General features: G+C 37.9%; 2 protein-coding genes across 20 annotated transcripts in view; both read left to right on the forward strand.

Annotated features, from left to right (window-relative positions):
• Window positions 1-8,252, forward strand: part of ablim3 (actin binding LIM protein family, member 3) — a 112,415-nt gene extending 104,163 nt beyond the window's left edge. For 6 of the 10 annotated variants that reach the window (XR_008396868.1, XR_008396870.1, XR_008396875.1 and 3 more), the window contains 6 exons: window positions 967-1,120; window positions 3,459-3,488; window positions 3,785-3,840; window positions 3,952-4,012; window positions 4,169-6,601; window positions 6,779-8,252. Coding sequence is in view for 1 of the 10 variants with exons in the window: in XM_017475110.3 (XP_017330599.1) it covers window positions 967-1,120; window positions 3,459-3,488; window positions 3,785-3,840; window positions 3,952-4,012; window positions 4,169-4,176; window positions 6,521-6,601; window positions 6,779-6,892 (504 nt within the window). In the remaining 9 variants the exon portion in view is untranslated. Of the gene's footprint in view, window positions 1-966; window positions 1,121-3,076; window positions 3,192-3,458; window positions 3,489-3,784; window positions 3,841-3,951; window positions 4,013-4,168; window positions 6,602-6,778 lie in introns of those variants that run through there. The other 4 variants (XM_017475110.3, XR_008396869.1, XR_008396874.1 and 1 more) reach the window with 4 other exon arrangements.
• Window positions 8,253-14,935: 6,683 nt separating this feature from the next.
• The window catches only part of afap1l1a (actin filament associated protein 1-like 1a), a 50,439-nt gene continuing 38,811 nt past the window's right edge, over window positions 14,936-26,563 (forward strand). Inside the window, exons 1-2 of one of the 10 annotated variants that reach the window (XM_017474902.3) lie at window positions 14,967-15,206; window positions 20,596-20,679. Coding sequence is in view for 8 of the 10 variants with exons in the window: in XM_053682110.1 (XP_053538085.1) it covers window positions 15,171-15,206 (36 nt within the window). In the remaining 2 variants the exon portion in view is untranslated. Of the gene's footprint in view, window positions 15,207-20,595; window positions 20,680-26,563 lie in introns of all 10 variants that reach the window. The other 9 variants (XM_053682110.1, XR_006982920.2, XM_047157101.2 and 6 more) reach the window with 9 other exon arrangements.

The following is a 26,563-nucleotide window of genomic DNA, read 5'->3' on the forward strand; positions in this document are numbered from 1 at the left end:
ATCAGTTTTGCAGCATTTGACTGAATCTGAGCAGAAAGTATAGCTCTATACACCACAGAATTAATTCTACTATTTCTATCAGCTGTCACATCATCAATAAACTCCAGCGACTCAGTTCCATTAGCAGCTATACATGCCCTTGCCTTAACACTTCCTCCACCATGTTTGACAGATGATGTGGTATGCTTTGGCTCATGAGCCCGTCCTTTCCTTCTCCATATTCTTCTCTACCCATCATTCTGGTACAAGTTAATCTTGCATTAGAACTGGTCAGGATATTTTTTAGAGGTTTTTTAGCTAAATCTACTAGTGGTTACCAGTGGTTTGCATCTTGAGGTAAACCGTCTGTATTTACATTCATGAAGGCGTCTCTTGATTGTAGATTTTTACAATGATAAGTCTACCTCCTGCAGAGTGTTCTTAATTTGGCTAGATGTTATCAAGAGGTTTTTCCTTCAACAAGGAAAGATCATCCACTTTAGTTGTTTTCTGTGGCATTCCAGGCCTTTTGGTGTTGCTGAGTTTGCCAGTGCATTCCTTCTTTTTAAGAATGTACCAAATTTGTTGATAGAAAGTTCCCATGAACAGCTACCAAATACATTCCATTCCAGACCTTTTATCTCCTTAATTTGTCATGAAATAACGAGGAAACAGGCCACACCTGGCCATGAAACTGCTTATCAGTCAATTGTCCAATTACTTTTGAGACTGTGAAAATGGAGGAACTCTGTAATTCCTAAGCAGTTAATGTAATATATTTGTTAAACTTGAAAGAAGGTCTACACTTCAACCGCATCTTGATTGCTTCATTTTCAAATCCATTGTGGTGGTGTACAGAGGCAAAATTACAAAAATTGTGACACTGTGCACATACTTATGGACCTGACTATATTAAAGGGTATAATTAGTGTTTTTCATCCTTGTTAGAACTGAACTTTATAGTGGATTTCACTCTCACCCTTTCAGATCCAGAGTGGGATTGGCAGGATGATCCTGAAGGAAGAGATGAAAGCCCGATCTGGTTCTTATGACAACGACCCCTGGGGCAGCACACGGAACTCCCGTGCTGGGAGCAAGGAGACTCTGCACAACACCAGCTACAACAACACCATCAATGGCTGTAAGTAAATCAGCTGCTGATATCTTATAATCCAGGTATCTAGAAAAATTATATAGTCTTGAAGATATTTTGACACTTAGTTCTGAGAATTTTCCAGTCATGGACTACTAACAGACATTTAAAATGACCTGGTTACCAAGCATTTTTAAAACCATCATAGATACATGCTGATGCTTTGTAATATGGTCTACCACACACACTGTTATACCAGGTGCCATTATCATTCTCTCTGTCTTCTGGTTTCATAAGAAGCTTTTTTGAGAAATGAAATATATCAGCATGCAAATAAAATGGAACACCTTGTATTTCACAAATGTTTTGAGTTACAACATTGGAGTTGATTTCCATTGTTGTGGAAAAAAAACCCACTTTTCCCTGAAGGTCTCATCTCTCACACTCAGGGGAGAACCAGCCGAAATAAAACACACACAGACCAGTTTGTAGATTACTCAGTGTGTTGATCAGCTCTACTAATATTCTAGTAACAGACAGAATGCAGCTCATAGTGTTATAGTTGTTGATATGGTACTGATCTCATTATGGCAGTGAAGTCCTGGCACACTTTTCAGTAAATGCATGATGCAGTGTGTTTGAGAGCAGAGCAGAGTTACCACAACACAAATGTAAAGTGTCTCTCTTACAAGTGGAAATTCGGACACCAACCTGATCTTCACATCATACTTGCACTCTGTTAGTCTGCTTCCCTTTCTCTCACTGCCTCTCTATTGCTTTCTTAGTCTCCCTCTCCCTGAACACTCCCTGTCCCTCCTTTGTGTCTCACTGTTGCTTTCTCCTCGCATGCATATGTGACCTGCTCTCCCCATTTCTATTTCTGTGTGCCTCATGGGAAAGTGCACAAAACAGATCATTTTTTCCCTGTACCTTCTGCATCGCTCCCTCTTTCTCATTCCCCTTCCTTCCACCTCCCCAGTCATGACTCCTGATCCTTGTCTCTCTTCCCTTTGTAACTGTGGTCTATTTATATATGTCATGTGTCAGAGATGGCTGCAGCTGCGGGTCAAGGGGTTTGTTAGAACACTGGCAAACCATCCAGAAAAAAATAGACAGAGGGTCTGGTGATCAGCACACAGATTATAAATCAGGCAATACCAAAATCCAGAAACAAAATCAAAATCAATAATCAGAATATCAAACACACAGACATTACATTTATATGGACAAAATTAATCCAATATTAACCCGATTAAGACAATACTCTGATTAAGAAACTACCATGTAAACAGCGATTATTGATTACCTTAATCCGACTAAAGTCATACTCAAAATAAACGCAAATCGAATTAAGACAAGTGGATATTCCTATTTTAGTCACATTATTGACATGCATTATAGACATGTGCACAACTTAATCCCAGTATTAACGTCGTGTGGGAGTTTTGCATTTTGCGATAGGACACATACACCCACGGCAGTGGTCAACCGTTTGACGGCAAAAAAGAGAGCATGGCTGCGTCTGAAACCGAATACTTACCTACTATATAGTAGGCAAAATACATGTATTTCGGCTACTATATAGTAGGTAAGTATGCGGTTTCTGACGCAGTCCATTGTTTCAAGCAGTCGTCTGTTTACACCTGTAGCATAACAAATAAATAACTGCACTTGAATCTTTCGTAAAATTAAAAATGAAACACCCAAAACTGTATATGGTACCATAATGAAGACGTAATGACGTGTGTCATTAATCGATCTATGTTCTATAACATGTAAAACGGGAACATGAAAGGAATATTCAAAAAGCAACTCATGTACACACCTTAATCAGGATATTGTCTTATTCAGACATCTTATTCATAACACACATTGGTATGTCAGGTTGTACATCATTTTCTGTTTATAGTGTGTGTGTGTGTGTGTGTGTGTGTGTGTGTGTGTGTGTGTGTGTGTGTGTGTGTGTGTGTGTGTGTGTGTGTGTGTGTGTGTGATGATCGCCAGGTGAGTGCAATCAGCAGTCAGCTGAGCTTGTACTCTGGAGCAGCCATGTTTGTAGGCCACAAGGTGTTCTGGGAATTGATGTCTGGCACTGATTACGGCATTGACATGACAAGATGTAAAAATTTCCAGTTTTATACTATACTATGTCTGTTCTATTATTTGGTGAGCTATACTATCTTTTTTGTAGTATAACAATATAGACTTGGTCTATGCAGGGTAGCTTAAGATGAAAATTGCACAGCACAATTTGAGTTTGATTTGCAAACACTGCAAAACTTTTCTATGGCTGGAACAGCTTTGTCTGTGTATGATCTGAATCAACTGCATTTCATACTGGTATAGACACCATGGGGAAGTGTCACATTTCTGTGTTCTTTTTCAGCTTCAAAGGCACTCTATCCAGCTGAAAATGGTGAGCAAGTCAATGCTTCTTGCATTGGGGGGGATTTGGTAGGAGAGTATTAGAACAAAAGCAGGTCATGTGTGATTTTTCAATGTAGGTTTTTATAGTTCAGCTGGGGGTTAAGCAATACATGGCACAGTTTGGGGAATATTAATTGAGGGTTTGATGGAAAAGCTGGAAGAGTTGTGACATTTTTTGAGCAGCACCCGTTACTGTCCACTTACAGTTAGAGAAAAACTTGCTGATCTGCATGGCATTTTGTTTATTTCATACTATTCAGTGCCTGCTCTCTGGATATTTTCTAGAATATATATCAAAATCAGCCTCTTTACCAGGATATGGAAGAAATGGACTACACAGGGTAATAAATTACAACAAGTGAATGAATACAAATGCTGCTTGGCAAATAGAATATTTAAAACTTTGATGTGAACCTGACCTTGAATGTCAAATAATAATGTTTGTTTTCCAGCAGCAAAATACAGACTACTTTCAGTATGACAGTGGCAATGAGGTCAACTGGGGAATCAGAGGTTAGTGGTAGCAGCTTTGCTATGGGGTTAACTATCGTGCAAATTATGGGCATTTTAATGTAAATTCAGCAAATTTAGACAACTAGACAACTTTCCATGATAAACAGCAGCTAACATAGTGTTTCTTTTCTCTTAAATGTTCTTTTCCCCGCGCAGAGTACAAGGTGAGTTCTGAACCGAAGGAGAGGTAAATTACAGTACTTCAGCATAATGAGCTCAAAGCAACATCCAGCTGAGTAGAAGAGGAAGAAACCAGAGAATGGGGAAATCAGTTAGCCAGGGGTCATGGGGAGGTCAAGAGCTGACCTCCTGATAAGAATGCCACCATGTAGCTTGATTCCTGTCTTTGAGCAGTTAATGTAGCAGGCTTGAATGGCTTCACATCCAAGAACATCCAACTTGTTATCCCCATTCTTGCAAACAATAATTTAAACTATTAGAAATAACTATTAGAAATAAATGTAAGAAATGTCTTCCATCATATTTGCTTATTATATTTTCTTATTAAAATTAGATTAAAAATAGGTATGCCCCTGCATTTGCTGTCAACTCTGTTATTTTGCTGACTGTATTTAAAATAATGTATGCTTTCCTTAAGTCTTGTAATTTTGAGAATGTGACCATTCTTCACAACATCTATGCCATGTGCTTCACCATGTGAGGAGTTATGGCTGACATAGACAGGAACCGTCAGGAAGTGTCTGGTACTGATACTCTGTATGGTAACAAGTTTGATATGTTCAGTAAAATGGTTGACCACTAAAATTATAATAATAGAGAAGACATTTATAAGTAAAAGTAAGAGCAAATTTAGTATATATGAGATAAGTTAAACATTAAAAGAAATTGTACAATAACACTCAAAACAAATAATATTTGCACATCCCAACCATAAACAGTATTGCTTATTCATGAATGTTGATGCTGACGTAAAATGCATATTATATTGTCATATTAATCATATATTGTGTGAAAAGAAATGTCTACTTACCTATTATTGGTAAGAATAAAATAAAAGCTGTTTAAACAGAAGATTTTATGGAGAAGTATGTACTTACAATAAGAATTATTTAAAAGTATTAATATAATTTTCAGGCAAAAAAAAATTGTGTGTGTGTGTGTGGGGGGGGGGGGGGCACTGTTGGGTGTCTCAGCAGCACAATGCAAAAAAAAAATAATAATCATGCAGATACATTTAATGTTCTTCGAACACAAAATGCGATCTCCGAAACTGGACAGTTGAAGACTAAGAAAAGAGCAGGTGATTTTTTATTTTGTCCAGTTTCTATGAGCCTGTGCCCATGATAATCCAAGATTACAGTTTTTGGCTGACAGGAGTGGGGCCCAATGTGGCCTTCTGCTGTTGAAGCTCATTCACCTCAATATTTGATATGTTGTGCTTTCTGAGATGCTCTTCTGCTCATATATATATAGTAGCTACAATGCTTGTAAAGAGTGATTGTTTGAGCTACTATATCCTTCCTGGCAGCTCGAACCAATCTGGTCATTTTCCTCTGACTTCTCTCATCAACAAGGCGTTTCCACCCACAGAATAGTTGCTCACTCAGTGTTTTTTTTTTTTTTTTTTTTTTTTTTTTTTTTGCACCATTCTGTGGAAATTTATAGATGTGTGACGTGTGTCTACCAACAACCATGCCATGAGAGTCACAGAGATCAGACTTTGTCTTCACGGAACTGTTAACTGAAGCTTTTGACCTATATCTGCATGTTGTTGTTGTTTTTGCATTGCGCTGCTACCACAGGATTGGCTGATTAGATGACTGCATGAATGTGCATGTGTACAGGTATTCCTAATAAAGTGGATGATGAGTGAAGTTCACAACAGAAAAATAGTATATTTACAGCATAGCGGCCATTATTGTAAACAGCTGAATTGCTGAATTGTTGTTGCTGTCATTAATCCTGTTACCCTTATGTCATCTCTATTAAGACATATTTTGGTAATAATATATAAACACAAAATAGGATGAAAGTAATAGTTTGAAAGTTCATTTACGTATTATAAAACAAAGGAAATTGGTTTTATAGGAACTCATAAAAAACATTGTAAGGTACTCAGAATAATGTGTATTACTTGTGAAAATATGCATATAATTCTAAAATCTACTGAAAATTAATTGTATTGAATTGAGTGGCACTTAATTTGCCAGATAGTGCTGAAAAACTGTATTTAAATACATTGGATTTAATATCAAACAAATGTGTGAATGGCAGTAAATGGGTTGACAACCATAGTTTATATGAACAAAAATATTATATAATCCATAAGATATAGTAGTAGATGATGGCCATCACTATATTTTCTTTCCTCATGTCAAACATTGTTTCATATAAAAAGTAATGAAATTTAAAAAAAAAAAAAATAAATAAACAAAAAAAATAGCTATTTAATGCAGCTTGCACCTGCGTAATTTCTAACTTAAAATCAAACGTACAATAACAAAATTACAGGTATATCCTGTGTGATTAATGCAACTGTCCCTACAGGTTTACCCATATGAGGCGCTGATTGTGACCACCAGGGGGCGAAACAGGCTGCCAAAAGATGTAGATAGAGCCAGACTGGAAGTGAGTCATTTTAAAATTCACTTATGCAATATTCATTCATTTTCAGTAAACAGTGGATACAGAGCCTATCCTGTGAATACTGGGCTTATGTCATATGAATTCAATATTTTACAGGGACACAACATGTCTCCAATTAAACGGCACAATATTTTAACACACACCTGTAATTTCTTTCAGAGGCATCTGTCTCCTGAGGAGTTCTACCAGGTGTTTGGTATGACCATGGCCGAGTTTGACCGACTGGCACTGTGGAAGAGGAATGAGATGAAGAAACAGGCTAGGCTATTCTAAATGTTCCTGCTTCCTACATGCAGAGATAGAGACACCTGTCCAGAACCAGCCGACACACTTTTTCTGCCCACATACTCATAAGCCGACTGAGCAACAGCAGTGCTGCTGAACATGTGCCAGGCACATATGTAGTATCACTGAGTGTAGGAAAGAAAAAGAGAGCAACAGTCTTAAATAAAGAGGAAAGCTAGAAGTCATGTTCGATTCTTGTTGCTTTAAGAGATTTCTTCTAATTTCGTATTGACAAGAATAGAGAATCAAATGTAAAAATTTGGGAGTTTTGCCTTATATTTTGTGTTAACTTATGCACCAGCAGAGTGACTAGAATGTAGACATTATATTAACAATATAATCTGAGATCCTTTTTTTGTTCCTGTCTTGTATATTACACTTGTAAAGTAATATTTTATTTGACTTTATGGACCATTTTTTGCTTACAATGGAAACACATAGCTGAATAATAATTAAGGTTAATAGAAACATGCAAGCTTTTCCATGAAAATGAAAACCAAAGTCTCAGTACTGTGTGTGATTTACACAAAAAATAGGGATTGAGCACTATCCATGCTATAGATGATTCAGGGTCCTGGGCCTAAACACTGAATGTAACTGTTTTTCAACAAATGCAATTATTTAGTAGACACAGTCTAAAGAATGTGTTGTGCCATCCTAAAGAGTTTTGAAGGGTAGCAGTAGTTATCAGTATCTAGGTAATTTGTTTTCAGAATCCTTAAGGAATATTCACACACTAACGGACACAAAGCATTAAAACACATCAGTAGTAAGGGGTATGTTTTAGGTTTTCTTATTTCTTTATTTCTCTGTCAGAAACAGAATGTCTGTTTATCGACATTTAAATTAGTCTCTTTTTAAAACAGGGCATGCAACATTTGGGTTTATGGCATTAAGGTGTTGTTATGTTGCATTTGTTTCTTTTCATATTACAGGCATGATTATCAATTTTTGACAATCAGAGCAATGTTATTTTACTCAAGGGTACATCCATTGCAAAAAAAAGACCTCTATTGCACTTAATTGGGACCTAATAGTGAAGTCTGTAATACCACTGGATAATTGTGTGCATTGTGTAGATTATGTTAGATTTGGACATCACAAACCATCAGATGAAATGTCTCTGTTTTACACCTTTGTTAATGTTTTTTTGTTTGGTTTTGTTTTTTGGCCACTGGTATGTTATAAAGTGTTATACCAACTTCAGGGTAGTTAGTGGGAGAGTGGAAATATTTTTTGATTCTTCCTTTTTTAAACAGTACAGCTACCTATCTAGTTAACTTTATTTATTTGTTTCAACAAGTTATGTAGCTATCTTATATTTAAATAAAGCTGGTTTTCTGGTGTATTTCGAATTTGTTTGCCACTGTAAAGGAGGATAAACTTTCTGAGATTCAGAATGCAGATTAGTTACATATGTAACTGTAGTTCTGTCAACCCTGGATTACCACCAGATGAGTTGTGAAATATATGAATACCACTCAGTACACATCTCAACCAAGGTTACATACTGTAGTGACATAGCACACAGTATTTGCAATAAATACCACTCGGATACTGCAATCAGTTACCAGAACCTTCTCACCCAGCCAGCTCACCCAAGATCTGTACATAATCCCGGGAACACTGGGTGTGAGGTGAGACGCCAGAGTTCATTGCAGGTCACCATGCACATTCACACCTAGAGCCAATTTAGTATAGGCAATGAACCGACCAACATGTTTTCAAACAGTGGGAGGACACCAGAGAACATGAAAGAAAGCCATGTGAACATGGGGAGAAGTGTAACTCCACACAGACAGTAAGCCGAGCTCAGGATCGAATCAGGGACCCAGCATCTTTAAGGCAGCAGAGCTACCCACTACTCTACCGTGCTAGCATTAAAGACAATTATGAGAGTGAATAAAACACCCTGTTGGCATAAAAACCCCAATTCTGTGGGAAAACCACACACCTTGCAACACTGTCTATAAAGCTCCTATCATAATGCATGCTATTAATGTACACCTGGACAACATTAATTGGCTGCTGCTAATGACCCAAAATTTAGTGTATCAAGTGAAATTTGTAATCAGCCACACTTTCCATTTCTCCTTCCTTTTGTTGCTCCAACTTCCCACTTTTTGTGTAATCCTCCCTCAAATGCAATGCAAGTAGGCCACAGAGACCTGTGTGTGCAATGTACAGGGGAGTGATGGCACAGGTTTTTCACTCAGAATGAGACCTATTTATGCAAGTTGCATACAGCCTCAAATATGCTTGTAGAAGGATTTGGGGGAACTCCTCCATGTATAATACTTTAAGTTCCTTTACAGTGGTACTTGGAAGTTTGTGAACCCTTTAGAATTTTCTATAAATCTGCATAAATATGACCTAAAAGATCAAACTTTCCTGGATACTTGTTCTTTAAATAAAACAGGATGCTTATGCGCGCATGATTGTTATAATTGAAAACACCTGACTCTAATTTCACTTTCAAATTAACTGCTAATCCTAGCTGTTCACATATTTTTGCCACTCACAGACATGTAATTTTGGATCATTTTCATCAAGAAATAAATGACCAAGTATAATTTTTTTTGTCTCATTTATTTAATTGGGTTCTCTTTATCTACTTTTAGGACTTTAGAAAATCTGATGATGTTTTAGGTCATATTTATGCGTAAATGTAGAAAATTCTAAAGGGTTCATAAAATTTCAAGCACCACAGTATATTCTTAGGATTGTGCATGTTGGCTTCCTTCTTCAATTCATACCACAAGTTTTCAGTAGAGTTCAAAGTCATTGACTGATATGGTCATTGCAAAACATTTACTTTGGGTTTCTTTATCCATACAGGCATTTCTAAAGTGCAGGCCTTGCATTTTATGAGATGTTCCCAGTAATGACTTTTTTGTAGCAATGCGTCCACAAATAATAATTTAATACTTAACTAATGCTTTCGTAAGTAAGGAATAAAACATGACAGAAGGTGCTGCTATAGGAAATTACCAGCTGGTGTGAGGCCACCACAAAAGTTACTACCCGAAGATTTTAATTATTGAAGCTTCTTCTGTGGGGAAAACTTCAAGGAACAGCTTTACCCCTGGATCTTCTTATCATACAACCCCATTGTTATTTATTTTCCTATAACTGCATGTCCCATCTTGATTTAACTTAATAATCTTGTTTATCTTAATGATGGTAATAGTTAAGCATTAATATTATTAAGGTTTGTTATTAAGGTTCTACTTGGGAAATGGGCAGGTACATCCCTAAATTGATAAGACAGCAGCGATTGTGGCCTGCCCAAGACCCAAGTCACAAGGTCATCGCAGAGTCATCTGACCAGAGATGCATGTAAAGAGAGTGATTGCAAGAAAGAAGGCAGTTTTAGAGACACCTACTTCAGGTCAGCCTCATGCATAAGAGCATGAGGAAGGTCTTTATGGGACAAGGTGGAGGTCCCACACCAGGCTCTCCCTAACCCTAGAAAAGCAGTAATAAGCCTGTAGATATCATCTACAGTATTGTTGTGCACTGCAATGGCTGCTATACACCATTACAAATGTCTGCTATACACCTTTTGAGTCAGTGGGGGCTTGCTGCTGTTTAGCAGTTACTGGAGCAAAGTTCAAATCCTAGATAGCAGGCAACGCTAGAGGCTCTTCCATTCAGAAGTGTTTCCTGGACTGCTAGAGTCTCAGGGGTCAGTCCCACATGACCTCGCTCAAATCCCAGCATCTGTTGGAATCCACCAAGTTGATCCAATGTCTAGTAAAAGTAGCAGTAAGAACCAAGGTCTTAACAGCCATCTTCGGGCCACAAGCAGGTCTCTGTGGCCTACTTGCTAAAATCTTGTACAGTGTAGTCAGAATCAGTGGCAGAGCCCGTCATAAATGCCTGCCAGCTGGAACAGAACAGAGTTGAAAATGGTGGCTCGATTGGTAGGTCATTTTCAGCAAGGGTGTCTCTAGAGTTTAACCACGGGGGACAGGGGCCGGGGGGCCAGGGGGGCTCAGACCCCAATGTATGATGTGCAAACAATGAGGAGAAATGAATGCAAACAAGGAATGCAAAGGTACAAAGTCAAGTTTGTGAGTACATGCTTGTGTTGTGTGTGTGTATAGCTAGTATGTCAGTGAATCAGTAATGAATCAGTGACCGTTCATGATATTGTCTCTCATATTTCTCTCATATTTTTGGTCTCTCCATCCTGCTCTCATGAAATTTCATTTCATCTTCTCATTCCTCTGCTCCATGTTCGTACTATCACCAGCAAACACAGAGTGTGACTTTTTTATTTGTACAATTTTTCAAATTACAGGGAAAAGTTAAAATAAAAAAAGTTATCAAGTGAATGAGCTGGATGAAAGGGGTTTTCTCCTCCATGTCTTCATATGTGATGTTTCTGTCATGCCCTCAATTCGTCCTAATGTAATAATACACTTTTTTCAGCATTCACATATAACCAGATTGCTTACTAAACTTTGTATTCTGAAATGTTAATGTTGTTATTAGTTCATGTATCTACATCTATCTGGAAGGCAAAATGTTAGTAAAGAGTAAACATAAATTAATGTAGACAGCACAGATCAGATGAATACAAATAACATGCAGACACCATGTCCACTTTAACCAATAATGCAAGGGCTTTAGGCCTAAGGGGAAAACGTTTAATTCACCATGCAAACTTTCCAGTTGCCATGGAACAAGCATTATACAACCATTCACCAACATTATGTGAATCATGCAGTGAGCAGAGCAAAGATTCTGGAAAGCTCTGCACCTGAAGCTTTGGTTTTCGTTTAACCAAGCAATCAGAAAATGGGGGAGAGGAGTCTGTGGACAGTTTGCAGATTACTTATTGCTGCACTGCTGCTTTTGTCAACTGTCATGCTGATTGCTGATAAAAAAAAAAAAAGGATTACAAAGGATTATTAAAGGAAATGTCTTAAGTTTCAGGAGGAGCAGTTTAGGGGGAATTAGATGAATAATAGGGTCTAGAACTGCCTATAATTATCAGCCTGTATTAACTCCCAGAAGCAGCTGTAGAAATGGCACGCTAGGGCTCCTCTGAGAAGGGATGAGAAAGATGACTGGCCACAGATCTATAAAACCATGAATTGCATAATGTAAGATCCTGGATCATTGATTTCAGCTGAGCCATGTCTGCTGTGAAGTTGTTGATTCATCTGGAGAATAATTCTGACTGTTTTCTGGGATTAGCATGGTTATCTTTGGCTACCCCTTCAGTATAGCCTGGAGGAAGTCTGACGGAAAGTACAGAGAAAAAGGTATGTTGTGTCTCCACTCTCCAGTGGGAATACCAAGTGGTGGAAGAAGTATTCAGATCCTTTTCCTAAGTAAAAGTACTAATACCACACTATGAAAATACTCCACTACAAGTAAAAGTCCTGCATTCAGAAACTTACCTAAACAAAAGTATCTAAGTATTATCAGCAAAATGTACTTAAAAGTAAACTTACTCATTGTGCAGTAAAATGGTCCCTGTCAGTGTTTTACTATTATATATGATGTATTTGGATTAATATTACTGCTGCATTAATGTATATGTTGCATTTTACTGATGTCGATGTTTAAGGGTGAGCTAATTTTAACTACTTTATATACTGTTGGGTAGTTTAATCTACAGCAATGTTATATTTTATATGATCATCATATGTTTATAGTGTCACTATCCTGTGAGAACCACATATCTCTAAAAAGTCAGCTTTTCATGAGCTCAGAAAAACAGCCCTGTTTGGTGTATTTGGTGACAACGCATTTTACAGCTAATCCAAGGGGGTTTTAAATAGTTTATTTAGATTAAGAAGTAGAACAATTTTCTCAATCCATAAAGGAACACTTAATCTTTCAGTTTATCATAAACATTCAAAATCACTACATTTGGAGCTGCAAAGCTTTCATTGTACAGGAAGGATATGAAAATGTATAATGTAGTGACAAATGTAGTGGTGTTAAAAAAAAAGTACTGTTTTTGCCTCTGTTATATAGTGGAGTAGAAGTATAAAGTTGCATAAAATGGAAATACTCAAGTAAATTACAAGTACCTCAAATTTGTACTTAAGTAGTACTTGAGTAAATGTAATTTGTTACATTCCACTACTGGGAATATCCTCTCCAAAAGATGGAGATGCAAAAAAGCAGGATAAAATTAGATTAAATCCAGTTAATTAAATCCAGTTATATTAGCAGGATCAGCAACAGGCATTTCATAGTATGTTGATGGAGTGCAAATCAACAATGCTAACACTAGCCACAAGCTCTGTTACTCACCTAGTTGGCGGGCTATGTGGAACTGACTCAGTTAATAACTAGTCAAATGCAGGACAGTAATACTAACAAGTGAAAATCAACCTGAACAGATGTTGCATAGCCCTGACCAGTTCATAAAATATAATGCCCATAATATTGAAGAAAGCACATTCACTGAGGTAGTTATGTAAACGCTAGAGACTATTGTGCATGAAAATCCCATGAAATACTCAATCAGGACCATCTGACACCAAAATCACTAAGATCACATTTTCCCCATTCTGATATTTGATGTGAACAATAAGTGAAACTCTTTACTTACCTTCATGTATCTGAATGACTTTATGCATTGTGCTGCTGTCACATGATTGGCTGATTGGATAATTGCATGAATGGCAGGTGAATGTACATCAGAGGCTCATACCATTGGCTTTAATTTGGTGGAAAATGTATTGTCAAATAAATTACGGCTCAATAGATATGCTTAGAAAATAATGTTTAATAGGTCAACAATCATAACAGATACAGGATCAAAGCTAGGGTTTATGCTTTCTTTCTGAAAAAAATTAAAGGTGCCTTGTATACAAGAAAAAAGTATTTATTGTTCATTTAACTAAAATAACTTTAGTATTATATATGAGCATAAATTTAAAAAAATGATTTAATCACACTTAATTTCATAACATATTTTATGATGAGGTCGATCACAATAAAAAGAGAACATTTATTTTAATTATATTTACTCACAGTATTAATTTATCGCTACATTTATGGTGGTCAGCTCATGTTAGTGACTTGCTGTTTTTAAAAGTCGTTCTTTCGTACAACTCCTGAATCAGGACTGAAATCTTTTAACACTAACATGAATTCACATCTAGTAAATTTACCCCCCCCCTCGCTGTATGGTACAGTAGGACAACAGCTTATTAAAATATTCTTCCTTTTTCTAAATTGTGGTAATATTTAAACACATTTATTTGAAGTAGCACTGAACACGAAACCACATCTGAATGGCCCACTATCATCATCATGTGACATTAAACTCACATATGGTCATGTCTACAGAGTTCAGGGTCTCATCTGGAGTGACAGAGAGAGAGAGAGAGAGAGAGAATGAATGAACCCTGCTGCTTGTCTCAGCCTCGCTGTTCTTTGGCTGTAATGCTAGAGCGTTGCCTTCACACCAAAGGCAAAATCTGTTAAGTTAAAACACTTCATAGGCTTTGATAAACTTTTTGCTTTCCTCCCAAGTTCTCCTTTTTTCAGCACTGCTGCTTCGCTTGATTTTTGCTCTGTCTGTACACTACATGTGACGTCACTGATGTTTGCACGAGTTGACTTTCTTCCTGAATAATTCCAGTTGGGCAGTAAAATTGTGGAATAGTCCAATGTCATGTGTACTGGGGTGGGTGGGCTGGTACACTCATAAATTAAGCATCCTGATGGCATTTTAGCATATGGATTTTTAGAAAAACATTAATTAGCGAAAAGAAAAATAAAACTTTCTTAACCACAAGTTTATGTAGCGTTTTCGGGGCCCTTGGTACCCAAGGTAATTGCTGACCTTTGCCTAATGGTAAGTCCGCCTCTTAAATCACCTCTCGAATCTTCGGGTTTGAGTCCTTGGTTCATCCAGTGACCGCCCCATAGGCTGAATGCAGTGGGGCTGTGATGTGTTGAACTAGAGAGGTGAGCTAATCATTTCTGTTTCCTGTACAGAACCTTTGGGGATGTTACAGCGCATGCGCAGTCAACACAAAATGAACGAATCACTCTCTTAGACAATTCGTTGTTCCCGAGTCATATTAAAGATTCGTTCATCACTAATTTCATGAAGGCGCTCGGTGGTGTTTGAGCCGGAACTACTCTGCACTAGGACCCAGGTGCCACGCTGAGGGGAAGCAGCGCATCTTCATTGGGAATGTTTGAGCTGTAGAGGGCTGGTTCTGTCATAACGGCTGCGCGCGCGGAGGAAAATGCTCACGTTGGAAAAGTCAGGGATGTTTAGATGACACTTCACACATGGAGGGAAACAACGAGAAATGTGAGTAGCCTGTACCTCTTCTAGTTAACGTGCCACGTAGAGGGTGATTTGTGGTTGCATATGCAAAATCTTTCGAACAGGCGGCTTCGGCTCTCAGGAAAGCACTTTCACATATTCATTTAGTTGTTGCTGTTCTGTCACGGATTCCGACTCTTTAAGGGAAGTGGGGAACCCAGTTTACTTTTAGTCGAAAAATGTTATGTCATTGTGTCTAACATAAATTGTTACTTTAGAATGTTATTTGGGTCCAGCCTGTGCGAACAGTTTTCTCCCTCAAGTTGATCCTTTAGTTCTGTGGCCACAGGCGCCACTGCAGGTTGAAGTGTGCAGTTGACTACGACCCTTAAGTGGAGGGGCCCCTCAGGAGCCGTTTCATCCACCTGAGTCAGTACTCCTGTAACATAAACCTGCTTGGGTCGGTCGGTGAATTGTAGAATGGATCTTAAATGGACTTACTTTTCATTTCCCCCAAACTCTTGTTCTGAGGTTCTGATCCCACATTCCACTCTTTTGTTTACTGACAAAAGCCTGTCTTTATGAAGCGAACACTCCTAACAAGACACCACATGGGGAAGGTTTGTATATTTTAAATCCCTTGGGCCCTGGAAGTACTTTGTTTTGGTAGCTGCTTTCTTCGCACAGTGCTCTGCACAGGAATGACAAAATGTTGCTGTTTTGTTTCTGCACTTCCAGGAGCAGATAACAAGTGAAGTGTTTTTCCTCCGCATGAGGTCCCTTAAAGACAACCTGGTGGTTCCTTAGGCATTTCTGCATAAAGCAGCTCACTCACTCTGTCACTAAAGCTTAAACAAAGATTGAGCATGGAAGATTAATCACCCTGTAAATATCACACAGCCAAAAAATATATCCTGTCTGCTATTGGCTCCAAAAAGGATCAGTATCTGCCTTGGGTTCATTAAACAGCACCACATTAAACCTTTTAAGTATTGGGATTTTTCCAACCCTATTTTCTCACAAATTAGTTGTCACTAACTAATTCACTTAGTCAAATCTAGGTGAGAAAAGGCTAACGCATAGTTCCTCTAAGACCACAGAGCTACCCACCACATTTTTTATTTATTTTTTATCTTTTTATTTTTTAACCATCCTAGGCCAACTAAACACACTGGAGTACACCCCTCACACAGTGACAGAAAATAATTTTAATGCCACATATTGGTTCTGTCAAGCAGCTTAACCAATCCCTCCATTATCTTCTCTTCTTTCTGTCTGCTAAGGTTAGTGTGCTCTCTGCCTCACCCTGGCTATAGGTAAAGGGCCAGTCATTCACAACACTGTTTGGTGGTACAGTGCAAACTTCCTGCTTCTTCCTTCTCTGGAATATCTGGAATTCAGCCTGGCTAATTTGTTTTTTTATAGAGTGAGACAGAAAGAAAGAAAGAAAGAAAAGTCTCTAGGGAGGCATGCATGTTGTTCCAGTCTCTATTTTTTTTTTAACAATCCTGCTGCCAAATTGATTTACATGTGAATTGGGGCCCAGTTCCTCTTTTTCTTGTTTTTATATCTTCTGTTAGGTTTAATTAGTTCTACTTGGTTTTGGTTTTAATTCAGTGATTTTTGTGCATTCATAAAAATAATGCATAAATACTTACATATAATAAACTAAAATAAATAAATTAAATAAATGTAACATGTAATATTCAGTATTTATGCATTATTTATGAATGCACAAAAAGCACTAAATTAAACTACAGTCCTAAATTAATAATAAAAACTGGTTTCTGTTACTCACTGCCTTTAGACATATTATTTTACTTTTGATTAGGGATGTCACGAGAACCGATACTTCGGTAGCAAGTCAGTAACAACGTTCTTAAAACGTGACGGTACTTGTTTTTCTGCAGTAGGGTTGGTCGGTGGTAACGAGGTACCGGGGTTGCGATTCATCCGGACGTGATGGGGGCAGCAAATACACGCAAGTGTTTTAGTCGGTCCACAAGTGGTGAAGAAGAAGAAGAACGCCTACAAACACATGGGAAAAACTACAGAAGATTAACTCAGCTTAACAAGTTTAGCTCTGCCCCGACTCATTGAGAGGAAAAGAGAGGAAAGCTAGTATCGATTTCCGTTGTGCGACCGATGCTATCGTTCATTTCAAACAAAGTGAGGAAACACCTGGAATTTGGCGAAGCACCTGAAAGACAGTCCTATATTATATTTGTTTGAGGCAGCTGGCATTGTAGCCGTGAAACCAGCTAACGTTATGCTCCATATAATGTTTGCGATAGCCTGTTATTTGTTAACGATGCTAACACATTGCAATGTTATAAACTACCTCCGAATAGGCCACCATGCATGGCGATTCGGCCCATGTCCTGTCAGCTAAATGTAGCCTTATGTCACTAATAATTATTCAAATGTTCATGCTTTTAATAAATCGGTTTGGCCTGCCACCATATCAGTGAATTTAAACTAATGCTTGCACTCAGAGTATAAGGTGTGTGTGTGTGCATGTGCACATCTGTGTGTGTGTGTGTATGTGTATGTGTATGTGTGTGTGTGTGTCTGTGTTTGTGTGTGTGTGTGTGTGTGTGTGTGTGTGTGTGTGTGTGCACAGTGCACCTCCATTCATTGTTAGACAGTGTTTGATAACTAAAATACCCCCACTCTTCCCCCCTCCCCCCCTCTCTCTTTGCCAGTATCAGCCAGAGGAGGATGTCCTCCAGGAGAGTTCTTTTATTTATTAATTTTTTTTTATTTATTTCATTTTTTTATACCACACCGTGGTATTGACTTTGGTATCGAGTATCGTGTTCTTTTGGTGGTACCGGTACCAACTACTAGATTTTTGGTATCGTGACATCCCTACTTTTGATTGTAGTGTTCTAATTAGACATTACAGATCTTACTCGTGCTCCCACTGTGTATCACCGCGTCTACACTGCGCGTGTGGAGCAACGCGAACTCGTTACTAATAGATCGCTTCCGTTATAATAAACGACAGAATTTACACTGCAAATGCACAAATACAACATATAATGACAAACTTAAATTTAACTAAACCTTTTAAGCAACTTGCACCAGTTTCCCCAACCCCTTGCACACAGTGGAGTATTTTGGATATAAGCACAAGTTTGTGCTTGTACACTGTTTGATCTCTGCAGTGTTTAATATAAAATTTCCCCTGTCTTAGAGGACTTTCTTCCTCAGTCACTTTACAATTTCGCCTCCGTCTGATGGTGACTGAGGTCATGTTGGGAATAAAAGGTAACGCTGACGTAAACAGTAAACTGAAGAATGTAATTGTCGGTGACTCTGGGTGTCTGTAGAGTTCATAATACATAGTGTAAGTGTATAGTATGTCATTTGGCACACAACTTGTAGTATTTACTCACCAAAGCATGTTTTTGGAACAGAAGTAACGTAATGAGTAAATGTACCCCGTCCCACGTGCAGACCAACTAATCGATAATGAGATTCATTGACAACGATTTTCATAATCGATTATTATAGATTTGATCAAGTAGTTGTTGCAGCTCTAAATTTGAAACTAAATTTGTTGTAAATGAATCATTAAACAATGAGTATCAAATAAACAAGCAGGATAGAAACAGCATGTGCAGTTCATAATGTTTTAGAGGAGTGTGTCAGGTGTAAAGGGGAATAACTCTCCTTCTGGAGCTATTTCATGTGTGGGATTATCTTTTTATTTGAAAAAGCAGATTTGAATCATAGTTATTGTTTCCCTGGTCTTTCCCTTTCAGCATATGGAAGAGCTTAAAAGTGTTAAGAACAAAGATCTCCTGTCTTGTACATTTCCTAATGACACATGAATCAAATGTGAAGATGACTACTTCACTCTCCAATCTACTATCTTTTATTTGACCATGGAGTATTTGAATGGCCAGTGTTTTACAGAATGTAGCACTAAAAGAAAGAATATTTTCATCTTGAGCTCTCTGCAAGACTGGGCCTATCACAATTGTTGCAAACATGTCAGGGCTGCAGGTCAGCAAAAAGCACTCTATTTGCTCTGGCTTTTGGCGTTACCACACTTGAATTAATAGATGATTTAGATAAGTCATACAACAAAAGTTGTTTGAACCCTACTATTGGTTGTTTTTAATTCTGAGATTACAACATGTTGGATTTATCTTGAAACAGCCTTGTTTTACTTTGTGTGCTATACTGTCACCTTCTATTTTGCTTGTGACCACTTTATCCATTACACATGCCAACTGTACCAATGTTTAAGACTCTTACCCACTGGCAACTTGGGGCAAGACAAGAGTGCAGTGGACTACAAACATCAGCAGTTGGTCAACTTATCTTATTTCAGGTTATGCTTTTGCCTCAAAGTCTTGTTCACCCTAACAGGATAATAAAGTCCACAATAGGCCTGCAGCTGCAGGGAGGGTCAGCATATCTCATGTGATTTATCAATGCTACTTCAGACAGACCGATCTGTACGGTTACACTGAGGAACAGTGATCCATTTTAAACCTGAATTTTGAGGGTGTATTTGAAGGTGAGGCTAGAGGAAACATGCTGACTTTTATAAGTGCATGGTAACTGTGAGCCTTTTATGAATTACAGAAGTGATTTATGAATCTTTGTGAAGTGTTTGGCTCATTGGATGGCTGCCATGGTGCTTCCTCTCTGAGCTGATATATTAGGAGAGGGTAAGGTTCAGGACTGCACCCTAGTTAGGGGAATTCTGCTTTCTCTGACTTTGCTACACACACACTTCCATTGACATATTTTCCATGTATATTCAAAGACAAAACCTCTAGTATTTGTGCAGCCACAATGTCAAATGGCTCTGCACAGTCTTAACACTGTCAGTGGAACACTGAAGTTCTTCACAGTGGAAGAAGCAATGGCCAATAGAAGGCATAGTTGCAGAGTGAAATCATAGGGGTTTTGGACAATATGAAATAAAATTACGCTGACGGAATAAATGCTCTCTTTGTTTAGGGATAGCTGACTCACTCTCTGTCATATTGGGGTAGACTGTAAGAGATGTCTAAGTGGTGCTGGCTTAGCTGGTGATGGGTCACTAACCTCTGTAACTTAAGGGCACCAATGCCAGCATCCATAATTTCCACACTCTGTCATCACCAGCCATCAGCTCTAACAGCCTGAATAAATGCTTTCACAATACTGTATTGGTGGAATTTACTGTCATCAATAAGGATGACACCTGCCTTAAACTGAGTTCAAGGTTTTTTTAATTTTTATGATGAACAATGGTACAGTTGTATGTACAGTTTGGAACATTTAAAATATGTAAATGAGTAGGCTGAAAAAATACATAGTAACTGCAACAACAATAATATAGGTATGAAATAAAGAAAAAAATATTTTCACCGTTTCCTGTAGCATCGCCAGTTCTTCAAATACATATGACCCATTTGTCATCCTTCAGGGAATTCCCAGTCTTCTCCACCTTCATTACTGGGAAGACATGCGGAAAGAATGTGATAAGATCCCTGCTTTGACCAGCTTTCAGGTTAGTCCCTGTTATCGCCTTGTAGCAGCTATAAACAGCTGTTCCTTAATTGTCCTCTCTTTTTAACTCACTGTTGAAGTTAAAAAAAAGTGGGGCTTGTCATGTGAGAGATACTGTCCACCATGTCAGAAAACATAAAGGAAAAGCTTTATCTGTAAAATGCTAACAGTGGATACTCCTTCCATTAATGTTACATGAACGGCTCCTTACACAGGGTGTCCGTGGGTCCTTAAGAGTCTTAAAATGTCTTAAATTCCTTGATGTAAAAATAAGGACTTAATTAGCTTTAAATTGTCTTAAATTTGTGTTTCAAAGGTCTTAATAATGCAACCGAACCGACACGGTAAAGCAGATTTAGATTTTATTTTGGCACAAGATGCAAACCACTCAACAGAAGTAAGATTTGGAAATCCAGATTGGAATTCACAAAGAAATCCAGAGATGAGCCACAGAAGTTCTTCGGATCTCGAAGATTAACCGCTACCAAAGTGATGGAAAAGCCAAAGTGTGGAGAAAGAAAGGATATGCTCATGATCTAAAATGCGCTCATCTGTCAGGTATGGTGGCGATAGTGTCATGGCCTGGGCTTGCATGCCAGTTACTTGATTATGTATCTCGTGATGGTAGAAGCGGAATGAATTCAGAAGTCTATAGAAACATTGTCTGCTAATTTACCGAGAAATGCATCCAATCTTATCTGAAGGAACTTCAAACTGAAGGAAGCTGCAGTACAAGCCTGGAAAAGCATCACAAAATAAGAATGCAACATGATGTCAGTGGGCCACCAGCTTGATGAAGTTGTTGCAAGCAAGGAATATACAACCAAATGTTAAGTGTAGTTTAGGTTGACTACATACCTGTTCCAATACTTTTGCTCACCTAAAAATTGGGTGGTTTTAAGTCAAGTCAAAGGTGCCATGTTTTAAGTCATTTCACACAGCTATGTAAAAATATCAGGAAATGAAAGCTGAAATTCTTATCCGTCATCTCCTATTCATCTTTTGACCTCAAACCCTCTCAAAATGTCTTTAGTGTAGGGCTGTACAATGAATATAACAATGAATATATGTTAACCTGAAGCATGTTCTCATCCATCATAAATCAGCAGGAGTGACCGGTAATTTCCTTTTTCCAAACTTTAATACAGTTTAGGATGCACCCATAGACCTATATCAGCCTTTGCACATACTTTTTGTATCAGACAACACAGTTTTTAGGTGAGCAAAACTATAGGAACAGACCATCGTAAAGTAAATAACGCTTAATATTTGGATGCAAATCCCTTGTTTGCAATGACTGCTTCAAACCCACTGACATCACCAAACTGTTGTATTTTTCTTTTGTGTTTCTTTTCCAGGTTTGAACTGCAACTTCTTTTAGTTGTTGTTTGTTTTGGGGGGTTTCTCCCTTCAGCCTCCTATTCAGGAGGTGAATTGCATGCTCAACTGGGTTAAGGATGTTTGATTGACTTGGCCAGTCTAAAACCTTCCACTTTCCCCCCCGATGAAGTCCTTTGTTGTGTTGGCAGTGTGTTTTGGATCATTGTCTTGCTGCATGATTAATTTCCTCCCAATTAGATTGGGATGCATTTCTCTATAAATTGGAAGATATATTGTTTATCTGTAGACTTATGAATGAATTCTGCTGCTACCATCATGAGTTACATAATCAATAAAGATCAGTGAGCCCATCCAGAAGCAGCCATGCTTCTCCCAAGCTAGGACACTGCCTATACCATGCTTGACTGACATTCTGTGTTTTGGATCATGTGCAAATCCTTTCTTTCTTCACACTTTGGCCTTTCCATCACTTTGGTAGCAGTTAATCTTGGTTCCTTTTGTGGCTCATTTCTGTATTTCTTTGCCAGTTTAAATCTGTCCTTCTGATTCTTACAGCACATGGGTGGTTTGCATCTTGTGGTATACATTTCTGTACTTAAAGTCTTCTTCGAATGCTGGATTGTGAGCCTGTCACCCTTGCCCTGTGAATGTTGTTTCCTGCGGGTGCAGGAAATACAAGACCAGTAGGGGGCAGTCATGTTTCATTTGAATAAACACGGCTTGCTAGTAGATATAGTAGTTTTGCCTGGACATATACTGTATACACATATATTTTTTTACCAACCAAACCGTGCTGTTTCTCGTAATGAAGCCCATGATCTGCTTGTGCTTGGCCCACGGATCTGTGAACCTCTCAGAACCGTTTTGCAACAAGCAGCAGTGGACATTAAATGTTGTCGAGCCTGAAAAAAATGGAATGTGTTTCTCATAAGATGAACCTTATTTAAACAAGTTTTTAATTACTAGCGTGAGCGTGGTTGAGTCACGTAGTAGGTAATTACATTTTATGTTTGGTATGTGTATTTGGGTGGTAACATGCAGATTTAGTATGCCAGTAGCCGGGGTTCGAGTCCCATCTCAGTCAAATGTTTTTGATGAGTATTTTTTAAAAAATTTTTTATCTTCTTCTTCAACTGTAAAAACTTCAAGGTAACGCTGAATTAATTCCATCTTCTCCTTTATAGCCAATGGAAACTTTTGTTCTTTTCTTGATTAAAAGTCATTTAAGAACTGGTTTAAAATGAACACAGAAGTCCACACACTAAAAAAAGCTCACTGAATTTACTTGATTAAAATTCCTACATTGGTTCCACATGATTGAATTGAGTTATATTGTACTGTACTGTGTGAATCGATCAAAATTGTACCAAATATTCAAACATTTTATGTATTAATTTAAACATGTGGCAACATTTATCAAATGTGTAGTTACTGAAAGAGTATATTCACAAGGTGGGTTTATATTCATGCACTACATTTTACTTGGTTACATTTACTTCAGTAACTTTTTATTTTTTATTTTTAAATACTTTTAATAATAAACCGGCCATACTTGTACTCTTACTCAAGTTCATTTTTATTCACAGAATTGTACTTTTACTTCACTATATTCTCTGCCGTTCCTCCATTACTGTTAAATATTAATGAATATATGTAGTTTTAATAATTAGTTTAAATAACATAAAATGAGGTTGCGAGTCTCGCTATGCGCTGCAGTGGTCTGACAACAACCGCTCACGTTTTTAGCGTCCTGGAGAAGGGATAGATATGAGCGTGTCAGAGCGCACGCGCGCGCACACACACACACACACACACAGACAGACAGACAGAGAGACAGAGAGAGAGTTCTCCATATAGTCTGAAATTCAGGATTTTCCCTTTATTTTAATCAGATCTGAAGTAACTAGTAGCTTGAGTAGTCTTCTCATCCTATACTTTATTACTATTACTCAAGTAATTATTAATATAATTGCTTTTACTTTCCACCACATATTTATCCACACTGAACAGTTGCTCTATGAGGGTTCAGCTGTACCTGACCAGTTGACCTGGTGTGAATAGGATGGTGTGAAAACGTCTTTTCAAGTACAGGTGCAAATGGCCCATAACCCTAGGCCCACACAAACCTAAAATGGAGGCCATTCCAATGAGCTACTCGAAAGATATTTCAAATGAAACTGCATGGAAAGTAGAGCTGTAACAACTAATCGATAAAATCAATAATAATCGATTATGAAAATCGTTGTCAACGAATCTCATTATCGATTAGTTGGTCTGCACTTTAAATCATATTTATTGTCATTATATGCTGTATTCGCGGGCTTGCAGTGTAACTATTGTCGTTTATTATAACGGAAGTGATGTGTTTGTAACGAGGCTGCATTGTTGATCATGTGCTGTGTAAACACGCTGATACACAAGGTGCAGTGAAAGTGAGTTTTTATTATTCATTTAGGACTGTAGTCTAATTCTGTGTTTTTTGTGCATCCATAAAAATAATGCATAAATACTATATATATACATTATTATTATGGATGCAAAAAAGCACCGAATTAAACTACAGTCCTAAATTAATAATATATATTCTGGTGTGTGTATTGGGTTCTTCACTGTTTTGGACAAACAGTTGTGTTAAGTTTTAATCTGAAGTTTATATTTGTAACACTCAGTTAGTGGAGCTGTGGCTCAGTTGGTAGAGCGGGTTGTCCTCTAATCGTAGGGTTGGCGGTTCGATTCCTGGCCCGCATGACTCCACATGCGAAGTGTCCTTGGGCAAGACACTGAACCCCAAGTTGCTCCCGATGGCAAGTTAGCGCCTTGCATGGCAGCTACCATTGGTGTGTGAATGGTTGAATGAGACACAGTATAAAGCGCTTTGGATGAAAGTGGTATATAAGTGTGCCATTATCATTTAAATAAACAAAACAAACCGTACTGAAAGTTTGCCCAGCCCAATCCGATTAATCGACCAATCGAGAGAAAAAATTTATGATAATCGGCCATCTAATTGATTATGAAAAGCCCTAATGGAAAGTTTCAAAAAGATCTTGACACAAATTCCAGAGACTCTATTTGCAGATCTCCATATGGATGGCAACACCAACAACCTGATTTTTTACATGAATAAACCCCATGCATGGCACAGAGACATAATTTCAAACTGTCCTTCTGCTGAAAGAAAAGGCATCTGTGGGGGTTTCCAGCTAAAAAAAAAAAAAAATGAGGATGACGCAACAACTGTCAAAATGTGTAAAATGTAAACAAAAACAGAATGCAATGATATGCAAATTTCATAAACCCATATTTTATTCACAGTAGAGCATAGAAAACATCAAATGTTTAAACTGAGGAAATGTACCATTTTTAATGGAAAAATAAGGTCATTTTTAATTTGATGGCAGTAATATGTCTCAAAGATTGAACCGCTGCGCATTTTTGCTTCTGAGAGACTCTGCCTTTCTTAGATACTCTTTTTATACCCCAAAATTATACTATGTATAGCTACAAGCTGCGAGACACTCACTGCCGAAAGGATAAAGGCAAAGAAAAAAAATAATGCATGGCCGCTTAGGATTGGTCTAGCACTTAACACTCAAATTTTATGCTTCGGGTCCTCCCCTTCAATTTGATGAGGCAAAAGATAAGATTACTTAAGGATAATGATTGCTTATTAATCGCACAGTACATTTGCATAAGAATCCAAAGCTATTGAATCTACAGCAAGTAAGCATATGCTTGCAATCTCCCTGGATTGCCCAATTAAACAAATGGCATTCCTTTTCTAAGAAAAAAAAAGTTTAAAAAAAGTTAGTGGTACTTTCAGTAACAGTTTCAATTGTGACCAATTGTAACTGGTGGGACAGTGAAATAGGTCAGTAAGAAATTATCAGTTGCTCCATAAGACCTATTATAAAATTGCAAACAATAGAGTAACATATTTTTTCCCCTAGAATGAACAATATTCGTTCAGTGTTCTGAAGATGGAAAACGTCAGACTGCATTTTGAATAGGCAGTGATTTGTCATTGTAAAATAATGTTACAAAGCATTCCTTTTATTTTTTTTTATCTACAGTTAAAAAAAGTTAATCTGGTTGTCTTGAATATCTCTGCAGCTCAACAAAAATATAAATGGGGTGTCCATCAACTGAAAGCATACTGTCAGTTAAAATTGAAAGTTACATTTTTGTATTTAGTTACTTCTTTTTCTGAATAAATAAGCATTGTCATTAAATCACAAGTCTGTTTTGATTTGATGGTCAGATGCTGTATTAAATGACGAATAACCTAAAAATCACAAACATCTATCTTCTACCGCTTACTCCTTCTTCAGGGTCACGGGGGAACCTGGAGCCTATCCCAGGGAGCATCGGGCACAAGGCGAGGTACACCCTGGACAGGGTGCCAGTCCATTGCAGGGCACACTCACATAGCCATTCATACAGTATGGACCCTTTAGGCACACCAATCATTCCATTCCATTTTTATTGTACTGTGTTCAGCTACGGTATGTTGTTCCATGCGCCACCTGGTGGTTGTTGAGTGA

Source organism: Ictalurus punctatus, chromosome 8 (genome assembly GCF_001660625.3).
Source record: "Ictalurus punctatus breed USDA103 chromosome 8, Coco_2.0, whole genome shotgun sequence".
Lineage (NCBI taxonomy): Eukaryota > Metazoa > Chordata > Actinopteri > Siluriformes > Ictaluridae > Ictalurus > Ictalurus punctatus.